The sequence below is a fragment of the Miniopterus natalensis genome, chromosome 1 (genome assembly GCF_054644295.1).
Source record: "Miniopterus natalensis isolate mMinNat1 chromosome 1, mMinNat1.hap1, whole genome shotgun sequence".
In the NCBI taxonomy this organism is placed as follows: Eukaryota; Metazoa; Chordata; class Mammalia; order Chiroptera; family Miniopteridae; genus Miniopterus; species Miniopterus natalensis.
In genome coordinates, this window is record NC_142081.1 from 19,974,561 (window position 1) to 19,987,341 (window position 12,781).

The 12,781-nt window shown below is 44.9% G+C and overlaps 1 protein-coding gene across 2 annotated transcripts in view; it reads right to left on the minus strand.

Moving 5' to 3' along the window:
• FLVCR2 (FLVCR choline and putative heme transporter 2) overlaps positions 1–12,420 on the minus strand; it is a 53,931-nt gene extending 41,511 nt beyond the window's left edge. For both annotated transcript variants that reach the window (XM_016208692.2, XM_087818986.1), the window contains exon 1: positions 11,704–12,420. In XM_016208692.2, the coding sequence (XP_016064178.2) occupies positions 11,704–12,420 (717 nt within the window). The remainder of the gene's footprint in view (positions 1–11,703) is intronic.
• Between the last annotated feature and the right edge of the window lie 361 nt (positions 12,421–12,781).

The following is a 12,781-nucleotide window of genomic DNA, read 5'->3' on the forward strand; positions in this document are numbered from 1 at the left end:
AAAAGAAAAACAACTAAAAAACAAGAGGACAGCCTAAGGGAGCTGTGGGACAACATGAAACGTAACAATGTTTGCGTCACAGGAGTGCCAGAGGAGGTAGAAAATAAGCAAGGGTTAGAGAACCTGTTTGAACAAATAATGGCAGAAAACTTCCCTAACCTGGTCGAGGAAAAAGTCACACAAGTTCAGGAGGCACAGAGAGTTCCAAGCAAGAAGAATCCAAAGAAGCCCATGCCTGGACACATCATAATTAAAATTCCAAAAATTCAAGACACAGAGGGAATATTAAAGGCAGCAAGAGAAAAGCAATCTGTTACCTACAAAGAAGCTCCCATAAGGCTGTCAGCTGACTTCTCATCAGAAACTCTACAGGCCAGAAGGGAATGGCATGAAGTATTCAAGGTAATGCAAAACAAGGATCTGAAACCAAAACTTACTATATCAAGCAAGACTACCCTTCAAAATAGATGGTGAAATAAAGAGCTTCCCAGACAAAAAAAAAGGCTAAAGGAATTTATCACCACCAAACCAGCATTGCAGGAAATGTTAAAGGGACTGTTGTAATTAGAAGTAGAAATAAAAGCATTGCAAGAAATGTTAAAGGGACTGCTGTAATAATAAGAAGAAACAGAGAGAGAAACACAGGCATAACGAATTAAAATGGCAATAAATAAGGACCTATCAATAATAACCTTAAGGACTTTAGGGAGAGGTCAACAGCAATACAGTCATATTCATGGACTTGAACACCCCACTGACTTCACTGGATAGATCTTCCAGACAAAAAGTCAACACAGAAACAGTGACTAAATGTCACACTAGATCAGATGGATTTAATTGATATTTACAGAACATTTCACCCCAAAGATGCAGAGTATACATTCCTCTCAAGTGCACATGGGTCATTCTCAAAGCCAGACCACATGTTAGGACACAAAACCAGTCTCTACAAGTTCAAGAAGATTGAAATCATATCAAGCATCTCAGATCACAAGAGCATAAAATCAGAAATCAACTACAATAAAAACACTCAAAAACACATGGAGGCTAAATAATATGCTATTAAACAATAAGTGGGTTCCATTAATAAGATCAAGAAAGAAATCAAAAAACTTCCTGGAAACAAATGAAAATGAACACACAATAACTCAAAATCTATGGGACACAGAGAATGCAGTCCTAAAAGGGAAGTTTATAACACTGCAGGCCTACCTCAAAAAGCAAGAAAAATTTTTAGTAAACTATCTAACCCTACAACTTAAAGAATTAGAAAGCTCTCCTGTAAAGCTGTCTGGACCAGGGCTTTTGTTTGCTGGGAGTTTTTTTTATTGCTGCTTCGATTCCATCAGTTGTTATTGGCCTATTCAGGTTTTCTGGTTCTCCCTGATTCAGTTTTACATGATCTCACTCATATGTGGAATCTAATAAACAAAATAGACTGAGGAACAAAACAGATCCAGAGACATAGAAGCATGGAACAGACTGAGGAATCTCAATGGGAAGGCGGGGGTGGGGGAGTGGGTGGGGAGAGATTAACCAAAGAACTTATATGCATATATACAAAACCCATGGACACAGACAATAGTGTGGTGAAGGCCTGGGGGAGCAGGAAGATGAGGGGTAGAGGGATCAATGGGGAATTAAGGGGGGGATATCTGTAATACTTTCAACAATAAAGATAAATTTACAAAAGAACAAAAAACAAATAAAAAACTCTTGAACAAGGAAATTCAGTGAGCTCTCAGATTGGTGAACACATCACATCAAAGTACTGGGAGGGTGGTGCCCGAGCGAGGGCATGGAAGCTTGTGTTTGTCCCCCATACCTTGCCCTGTATCTGCTCCATCTGGCTGTTCCTGAGTTGTATCCTTTATAACAAACCAGTAAATGTAAGGAAAGTGTTTACCTGAGTTCTGAGCCATTTTATCAAATTATAGAACCTAAGTAGGGGTCATGGGAATCCCCAAGTTAGAGTCAGTCAGTGAGAAGTAGAGGTGGCTCCCAGGATTTGCAAATGTTATCTTATGCAGAGGCAGTCTTATGGAACTAAGCTCTTAACTTGTGGGGTCTGCACTAACTCTGAGTAGTTAGTGTTAGAACTGAACTGAATTGTAGGACTCAGAAAAAAAGATATCTCAATACTTCACATAAGTGCAATTATACAGTCCTTTGTCCTTTTGTGACTGGCTTATTTCACTAAGCATAATGTCTTCAAGATTCATCCATGTGTAGCCTGTGTCTGGATTTCCTTTCTTTTTTTAGGCTAAATAACATTCCATTGTATGTATATAACACATTTTGTTTATCCATCAACACACAGATGGACCCTTGGGTTGCTTCCACCTTTTGGCTCTTGTGAATAATGCTGCTGTGAACATGCTGTGCAAACATCTGTTCAAGTTCCTGCTCTCAGTTCTTTTGGGTCTACCTTCTGTACCTTCGGCTTAATTTTGCTGTAAACCTAAAACTGCTCTAAAAAAATAGTCTATTTTTTAAAAAAGTCTGTCACCCAGGCTGAGTGGTTCAGTTGGTTGGAGCATCATCCAATACACCCAAAAAGTTGTGGGTTCAATTCCTGGCCAGGGCGCCTACGAGAGGCAACCGATCAATGTTTCTCTCTCACATTGATGTTCCCCCCCCCCCAATCTTCTCTCTCTAAAATCAATAAGCATATCCTCGGGTGAGAGTTGAAAAAAAAGACTGTCCTTTTTCTATTGAATGGTTTTGGCATCCTTGTTGGAAATCATTCAATTATATATGTGAGGGTTTATTTCTGGGCCTCCTATTCCACTGAACTGTATGTTTGTCTTTATGCCAATATCTTGCTGTAATCATTATTGTAGCTTTGTTATTAGTTTTGAAATCAAGAAGTGTGAGACCTCCAACTTTGTTGTTCTTTTCCAGGACTGTTTTGGTTATTAGTGTCACTTGAACTTCCTCATGATTTTTAGGATGCATTGTTCTATTTCTGTGAAAAACATCATTGGAATTTTGATGGGGATTGCATTGAGTCTGCAGATTGCTTAGGGTAGTATTGACATCTTAACAATATTAAGTCTTCTGACCCATGAACACAGGATGTCTTTCCATTTATTTAGGTCTTTAATTTCTTTCTGCAACATTTTCTAGTTTTCAGTGTACAAGTCCTTGGTTAAATTTATTCCTAAGTATTTTTTTTGATGCTATTATAAATGGAATTGTTTTCTTAATTTCCTTTTTGGATTGTTCATTGTTAGTGTATAGAAATACAGTTGGGTTGAAACACTACAAGTCTGGTTTGCAGAAGGGAACTGGGGATTCAGAGGCACAGCATAGGGAAAGGAGGAGGGTGGGGGTGAGTAAAAGGCCATGAAGTTTCCTGCCCTTTTGTATGTGGTTTTTTTCTCTCGGTTGGGCATTTCCTTGGTTGCTGCAGATCTCTGACTGATTTCCAGGGCTCCAATAAAGAAGTTATTTTAGCCAGTCTCCAATTTATTTAATGTTTCTGTGGGGAGTGAGGCTCTGGAGCTTCCCAGTACAGCATAACATAAGGCTTAGTCCCCAAGCAGTGTATTTCATGGAGATGATTAAGGAGCTAGACTGGTCAGAGCTGAGAGACAAGGCCGAGAGGGAACAAGAGACAGACTAGATAGGAACGGGGAGGGAGCGGGAACCCTAGAAAGCTAAATTGAAAACTTAGACATGATTCCATGGAATTAGAAAGCACCTGCAACAGTGCCTGGCAGAGAAACAAAGCTAAGGCAGTCAGGCCAACCCAGCTTCCTCCAGTGCAGAGTTGAAATTCAAAGAAACAAAAGGATTAGGAGCATCTGCAATGGTTTCACCTCACATTCCATCAGGGATTTCCCCTCCTCTACCGCCACCCAGGGTTTCCAGTACATTTTCAGAACCTTAAGTGAATCAGAATGATAGGCCCCCAACCCCAGCCCAGCTTTTCCCAGAGGCAGGATATTAAAAAGCTAGGAAAATTCCTTGGCAAGTGGAATGGGGAAACTGAGACAGATAGTTGAACAAATTAATGGAGCAATTTACAGTCAGATACAGAAAATCACCAAGGCTGAAAGCCCCAGGTACCTAGCAAAAAGCAACACTGGCACAGAACCTCAGGGTGGCCTTTCCTCCTCCGGAATATCGCTGGTCATGTGGTTCAGACCCTCTCCTGACCTCTCCTCCCTAGAGATAAACTCTAGGCCTCAGCTGTATTTCAACGCCAGGCCCAGAAAAGCAGCAAAACCAGGTGGGTGATGCCAGCTGGAATGACTAATGACCCCCTGCTCTGGTGTTGACCAATCATTTGAGACCAGGACTCTGAAAGAGCATAACTGGAAAAGCTGAAGAATACTCTACTGAGATCTCCCCTAAGACTTCCCCTAAACTCCCAGCCTTCAAAACCTCTCAAAACAAAGGACCCAGCACTCACTTTCCCTCTCTCTCCTTCCCTCCCAGGAGCACACCCAAGCCTTTCCCTTCCCCTTCTTCCTCCCCACAGGCAGGAATCTCTAAGGGTCCCCAGGAGACTTGCAACTAGGGGAGCAATGGGCAGCGGCAGCTCATTTCGGGCTAACCCCGTGAACCTGTTTCCAAGGCCCCCTTTTCTCTGACCCTCCAGTGAGCTGACAGCAGCCCCATCTTGCCTCATTTCTTTCCTATAACATTACTTGAGAGCCAAAGTAGCCCCACCTAGGACCTCCTGTTATTTCTTCTTTAATAAGCCCTTCATTGTTTCACTATTGGCAGCTTTAATAAACGTAAACTCAGTCACCTGGACTCATGTTGTGACATCTTCCCTTCATGATGTCAAGAACCAACACACTACCCCGAGGCAGACGGGCTCAGAGCTAGGTCCCTGTTCAGTAACATCCCCTCAATCTGAAGGGTAAGTAGCTGAGTTCCCAAATGCTTCCACCTGGACACAGGACCCAGCATACAGCAAACACATAATAAATCAGCGCTGACAAGAACAGGGCTCCAAGCAGGAGGAGCCTGCCCATGGCCTGCAGGTCCTCTCTCCTGGTGATTTCAAAAAGTCTGATCACTAGCCTAACCTGGGAGGCCAGTTGAAAATACAGGAGTCTGGGCCCCTCCCCTAGAGAGTCTGGTTAAGGGAAGTCCAGCATCTGTATTTTACCCAGGCCCATGGGTAAGGCAAATGATCACCATTTTCAGGAAGCACTTGTCTCTTGTTTCCTCCCCAGAGTTGCTAACCTCTGAACTCATTTCGATGTAAAAGAGAAACACTGATCAGCTGCCTCCCGCGTGTGCCCCAACTGGGGATGAAACCCGCAACTTTTTGGTGCATGGGACAACACTCCAACCGAGTGAGCCACACTGGCCAGGGCCTGAAAGTCAGTTTCACATTACCCTACCCAGAAGTCTCAGATGGGGCAGTTTTATCTGACCCACAGTTTCAAAACAGAATTTTTTTTAAGTTCTGAATTAGTTATCAGCATTTAAAACAGATTTCATAAGCCAGACACAGAAAGCCAAACAGTATATGAATCCTACAATAGGATTCTACGAGGTACCTAGAATAGGCAAATTCATAGAGACAGAAAGTAGAAAGAAGTAACCAGGGGCTAGAGGGGGTGGCGAGGGAAGAATTATTGTTTAATGGGTACCTAGATGCTGAGGGTAATGAAAAAGTTTGGGGTACAGCCCTGGCCAGGTGGCTCAGCTAGTTGGAGTGTCATCCTGTACACTAAAAGGTTGAAGGTTTGATTCCTGGTCAGGGCAAATACCTAGGCTTCGGGTTCGATTCCTGGTCAGGATACATACAGGAGGCAACTGATAGATGTTTCTCTCTCACATCAATGTTTCTCTGTCTGTCTCTCTCTCTCTTAAAAAAAAAAAAAAAAAATCAATTAAAAAAACATATCGAGTGAGAATTAAAAAAAGAAAAAAAGTTTGGGGTATAAATGGTTAATGCTTACACACCATTGTGAATTTATTTAATGCCACTGAATTGTAGACTTATGAATGGCTAAAATGATCAATATTATGTTACATATATTTTATCACAATTTAAAAAACAGATTTCACATAAAAATCTGGATTTCTGGTTTCTCTTTAAAGAAAAACAAGAGAAGATCTGACAACACTGGGTCATGCTCTGTACGTCAGTGGCTGGCGAGAGCTGAAGCAGCTGCTGTCTTTTTATGAGACGTGCTCTCGTGTTTGCTGCAACCTCACCCCGCTCTAATGCCACTTTTCCTGTGTCACGTTTACATGATCTGGCGCCCGCGAGTATTTGAGGGTCCTGCTCATTCCCGTTTTGGTCGCTACAGCCCTGTTCTGCTCTCCCGGCCCCCGCCTGTTTCTCTCCCCTGGTGCACGGGGAGGCCGAAAGCGGCCAGCCATGTGGGCAGGCGTTCTGTGTGCCTCAACATCAGTGGAAGGGAAAAGAGTTTGCCTTCACCTCCCTCAACTTCACTCGGACCCTGAAAGAAAGGCCTCTGACATCAGAAGGTCCAGAACGATAAGCCGAGAGTTTAAGACACCCTAATGGCATGATTTTGGAAGACGAGGCTGACCACCCGCTTCATGACCCTGACTCTTGAGTCAGTCTCGGAAACACTCAGCCCCTCTAGGCGACACCACACGATCAGCCAGTCCAGCAAACACAGCCTCCTCAAGGCCACGGCCAGTTCCCTGGAGCCCATCTTTATCTGTTAGAAGCCGATTTCCAACTGCTTGAAATGTGACAGGGCTCAGAACATGCTACCCCTGAAATATGGCATCTTGGCATATTGGATAGTTTAAGCTGAAGGAGTTCGAGAAAACAGCAGAAGCGGAAAGGTTACTTTCTGATCTTCTCCCCCTCCTTGTTCTTCCTCCCTGAAACAGGGTCCTCCCCAAAACCCTCCCGTGACAGGTGCCCTCCCTAGACCTGGAGGAAGGGAGCATCCTTCCATCTGAAGACAAAGGGATGGCTGCCAAGAAGAACCGGGACACACAGGCCTTGCTCAGTTTCCCCTAGTTTACTATAATTCCCTCATACTCCTAACCTGTCATATTCCTCCACGACGGTCCACCCTGCCTCAAACATGGCATGAAAATACACAGGTTTAACTGTTTCTCCATTTTCTTATGAAGGCTCCCATGTCACATAACACTTAAATAAATTTGGATGATTTTCTGTTAATATGACTTTGTCGGTTTAATTTTTAGACCCAGTCAGGGGCCCTAAGAGGGTTAAGGAAAACTTTTTCTCTCCTACAAATAGCATCATTGTTCTAGACCTGTGTGGTCCAACCTGGCTATAACACATCCCATCACTTGCCGGGTCTGTAAGAGTAAAAAACATGCCAATTTCTGAAGGCCCAGTATGAAAAAAAAAGAATGTAAAATAGCTTCTCAGTAATATTATATTGATTACATGTTGAAATAATACTTTGGAAATATTGAGTTAAATAAAATATGGTTCTAAAACTAGTTTTACCTATCTTTAAAATTTTTTAAATTTACATTCTATATATTTTTAATGTGGCTACTAAAAAATTTAGTTATACATGTGGCTCGCATTGGTGGCTTGCCTTATATTTCTATGGGATAGTGCTATTTTCCACAGCCCAGCCAGGTGTGGCTTCTACAGAACTAATATTGTAAGGTAACTATTTTTCTTACATGGAAAGCAAACCGATTCTCTCCTACTGGGAGGCGCTGCTCTGAGCAGCCCAAGAGTCCTTGAAGAAGTCCCTTCCCTTCTGGGTGCTGTGGGCTTCTCACGGGGCCTAGAGCTGACCTGGGATTTCTTTCAGCTGCCACACCTCCCTCCTCCGCCACCAAGCTACCACCAGACTCTAACACCAGTTTTCTTCCAACCCTGCACAATAACAATGTGTCCACATCACTAAAACCCCACACAGATCATTTTCCCTTGAAGCAGTGGAACAAGTGTTGCTAAAACAAATGCCAGTCTGTTACCACCTGTTCAACTGCAAGAGCCTCCGCTGCAGCTCAGCTCAGGATTTACTGGTTTCTTCTTCCCAGAGACGCAAAGCCACCTTCTTGTGCCCCTTCACCAAGTTCAAAGCAGCAGAGCAGCAGCACCAGCCCTTCAGCAGTTTGCAAACGGGGGTGTGGGGGCCCGTAATGCTAATGCTGGATGCTGGGAACTTCAGAAAACAGGAGCTAGGCTCTCAAATTCTAGAGGAAACTGCTGGACACTTTTTCACCAACAACCACCCTTGAGACACAAGGGGCAAAATTCTACCTCAGAATCTTGCCTTTTTTTTTTTTTTTTAATCCTCACCTGAGGGCATTTTTTCCATTGCTTTTCAGAGAGAGTGTGGGAGAGAGAGAGAGAAACATCGATATGAAAGAGACATAGATTGGCTGCCTCCTGCACGCACCCTGACGAGGGCTGGGATCGAGCCCGCAACCAAGGTATGTGCCCTTGAGCGGAATCAAACCTGAAACCCTTCAGACCGAGGGCCAACACTCTAACCACTGAGCAAAACTGGCTAGGGCTTTTTGGGTTTTTTGTGTGTTTTTTTTAAAAATATGTGCTTTATCCATGTGAATGAAGCCTCAATATTGGCCAATTATCAACATGCACTTTGGAGGTGGAATTGGGTTTGAATCTCCCTTCTGCCATTCAGTTGCTGTAGGATCCTGAATATAGTTGCTCCATTTATCTGTCTCAGGTTCCTCACCAATAACAATGGGGACAATGGTTGTCCCCACAGCGTTGAAAAATTAAATAATGGATTAAAAAGTGCCTCGCACAATATAAGTGTTTCAGAGATATTTAGCTCCTTTCCCCTTCAATTTCCCCATAGCAATTAGGCTAAGAAGACACTAAAAACCTGGTGAAGAACTGAAAATAAATCCTCTATCCTCTGATCAGTTTTGCTTTTTTAAAAATCTGAATCTTGGTGCCTGGGTACAATTTCAAAATCTGGTGTGAGAACTCTGCGAAGGCAGATGCTGTGCAGCCTTAGCAGAGCATCTGGCAAAAAGGGGGAGCTGGGTAAAGAGGCTCAGAACAGGCTTCCCCAAAGTGTGCTACTTTGGCCTATGGATTATTTTGAGCTGAAGGCAACTGAGACCCTGCAGATTCAGGAGAAACTTCTGCCCCTCCCTTAATTTCCTAGGAGAAGTTAAATTGGGAGACTTGTCCATAAGAGTTATCACCAGAAATAACCTGATGACCTACCTATAGCGCAGGGCAAACTTCTCATTACTGTGCATCGCTGTTTATTGTCCTGCCAATGGCCTTCCTTCTGCCTCAAGCCTCAAGGCATCTTACTTTAGTCCTTGCCTGGGGATGTTACCCTCCAATAAAGGAAAAATCCAGTAACGTCAAACCCACCAGCAGGGCTGCAACGAGGATCACCTTAGAGGATCCTTACCTTTCTGTCTCTGAACCTCTCATGTATGTGGGGTCTCTGACTCTTTCATGTATGTGGGATCCCATACGTACATATGTAATTAAATGTGGTTATTTTCTCTTATTAATCTTTCTCATGTTGATTTAATTAGACCAGCTGAAAGGGCCTAAAAGGGTAGAAGTTTTCTTCCTCCGCCACATAGGTAAAAGCTTGCTGAATGAAGGAGCAAATACTGGATTGAATGCAAGCAGGGGTGGGTGCATGTGTGGAGCATATAAGAAGCACTAGAAGAGAGAGATCAGAATGGCCCGGGTACAGGGGTTGTGCTGATCAGTGTGAAGTGTGCAGGTCATGAGGAATTATTCTGCAAAATGACACTGAAAATCCATTTAACAGCTTTGTGGAGCCTTTCTTCTAAGCAATGAAGCGCAAGGTGCTCTATTAAGATTCTCCTCCACTCAGTCATGCTTTACTCAGAAGGAAAGGTTAAAACACATGCTGAGAACCAAATATTTATCTTGACAGAGGAAGAATAAACAATTTAGTTTTTCCATAATGTTTTGTTTAACTTAGCAAAGTGGGTTGAGGCTTAACAACCAAACCAAATAGATGGCTCCGTGATACAAATATATGCGTCAGAGTGTTTTTAAATGTAAATTTCTTAGCATTTCCTGGCCTTGGTGGGGAGTAGAGGTAAAGAATGAATAATTATTCTTATTAAATTTTCAAGATATTATCTGGTGTCAAGTTCCCTCACAAGTGGGGGAGGAAGGGTCTCAAAACCTATTAGTTTACCCTAAATGGTTAACAAAAGAAGTTCTGGGTTGTCTGATCTCACCTGGCCACCTGAGGGCTTCTCCCAGTTAGTTCTGCCCTCCTCAAATCAAAGGGTTTGGGATTGCAGTGACCTTGTCAGTATCCTGTTCAACTGAAAACAGGGAGATTTATCTCTCCGGAAGCTTGAAAGGTCTTGCCCTTCACCCTCACCCATTGCTTTACCCTCCAATAAAGGAAAAATCCAGTAACGTCAAACCCACCAGCAGGGCTGCAACGAGGATCACCTTAGAGGATAGAGGATTAGTAAATGTCACCTTCAACACCTATTTTTTAGTTGCCCTGAACAAGATCCCTCTTGTTTCATGCCCAGACCTCAAATCAATTCAGTCTTCAGAACATTCAAACCCACAGGTGAACGAAAACTGGGTAAAGGACTTTATGTTGCCCGTTTGTGTGCTAAAGAAGGCCTCTCTGTTTGTTTTCATTGATTGCTTACACTGTTACTCAAGTGGCAGGACTTGCTGATTTGGGAAAATTTAGCTCAAGTCAACTTCCTAGTGGTGAAGACGAACAGAATGAAAATTTGCCTTTAGAGAAGTTTTGAAAATTTCTAACCCAAATGAGAAATTTCTAAATGAAAGGTTAAAATTTCTAAATGCAATAACAGGTAAGAGAAATCAGACCTATATAAACTAAGGGTTACTGGTCATTTCTAAATGCATAGCCCTGAGTGTGCTTGGGAAGCAATGAGACCGGGAGGCAGTGATTCACATAAAGAAGAACCCCATATATAATTTGCTTCAAATATTTGGAGAAGACAATCAGATTCATAACACACCCAACTTTCTGGGTTATAACCACATCGAGATGCAAAGAATTCGATGTGCTCCTTCCAAGAAGGAAAGAGAAAGGATTTAAAGACGAGCTTTCCAGGCCTTTCCAAGGATTTTAGTCTTTGGAAACTCAGAGTGAGACTTCTACTCCATCCTGCTTAACTTGGCTTTAAACCCGAGGGGAGGAGTTTGGCATAAAGCATTGTTCCCACTGTCCTGGCTTTAGCTGTGTACAAAAGAAGTCAAGAACAGTGCCAAACTCGACCAGGGCACCACTCTGTGATTCTGTGTAGAACAGGAGATGCTGCACTCTAGGAAAGCTGGTTGGTCAGGCTAAAAACACCTGCTAAATTCTGATGGTGACAGAAGAAGCTGCCGCCCTGGAGCTGCTCCCTGAGAAAGGATAGCTTTCCTCAAGTCAAAGGTCTAAGCTGGTGGACTGACAGGTTCAGGAATGAAATCCTAAAAACATCATATGTTTCAAAAGCATGCTTTCTGCTAGGTGAGGAGAAACTGTGAGTGGAAGAAAAAGTCCCCTTGCTTTGTTCCCCCCGCACTTCTCTTACAGGGTCACCCAGTCATAATCACTCACACCATCAATCACACAAAACCGTAAAGTCACCCACAGTCGCAAACACAGCTGAAGTCAGAAAATTACAGTCTCCCACACAGTCAAGTACAGTCCGATTCAATCTCACACACCCAGTCCCACAGTGAGACGATGCCCATCCCTCTGAACACCCACAAACCCTTCTACCCACCTGATTGCCAAAGACAGCTATGGAGCAGGCTGTTGAAACTTCATTAGCCCCGAACCAGACTGAAGCGATGCGAGAGGGCATGCCCAGGATGAAGACCTGGGCCACGGAGCAGACGACCTGGCCCAACACAGTGACTGGGAAGAGATGTGGCTTCAGGCTCCCCAGCTTCACCCAGGCCCCCAGGCAGTTGAGAAGGGAGCCGGTGAGGGCGATGTTGCGAAGCCCGAATTTTTCCAGCAGCCAGGCCACCGGCAGGAGTAGGGGGATGTAGACCAGCATGTAGCACATGGACAGCCAGTCGATGGCAAAGGCCGAGACCCGGTAAAAGTTCATGAAGATGTTATTGATGGCGCCATACTCGATCCACTGGAAGGCGTTGCACATGGAGTAGCAGCTGAACACCAGGACCACCGCCCAGCGGCGCCTGCTCACCTTGATCACACTGAGGTTCTCGCGCCCCGAGCTGCTGCTGCTGCTGCTGGGCTGGGCCAAGTCACTGGGTTGCGCCAAGGTACTGGGGAAGCCTGAACTGCTGGGGTTCGCAGAGGTGCTGGGGTGGAAGGAGACGCTGGGATGCGCCGAGACGCTGGGATGCGCGGAGATGCTGGGGTCGGTAGAGACGCTGTGATGGGCAGAGACGCTGGGGTTCGCCCGGGGCGCGGACTCCTGCTCGGGGGTGCCATCGCTCTCCTCCAGGTTGGGGTCTTCATTCACCATGACCGCGGCCGCTCCTGGAGCCTGGGCAGGTGCTGGGAACCCCCGCAGTCTTACGCGACAGTAGCCCCAGCCGGTCCTCTAGAGTTGACGGGGCTGTGGCCCGGGTCTGCCCCAGGAGAAATGGACACCCGGTCCTGCGTAAAAGCCAGGGGTGGGCCTCCCGACGCTCACCTCCAAACTTCTGACCCCCCTTTTCCCCTGTCCCCGACTGCTGTCCCCCAGGCCGGCCGCAGACGCTTCAGCGCCGTCCTGGCCTCCGGTGCCTTGAGCCAAGTTCAGCCCCTCGGTCCAGGAAAGGCTCGGCTCCCAGCGCGGCCAGTTCTCCGGACTCCGTTCGCTCCCTGACGGCTCGGGGCCTCGC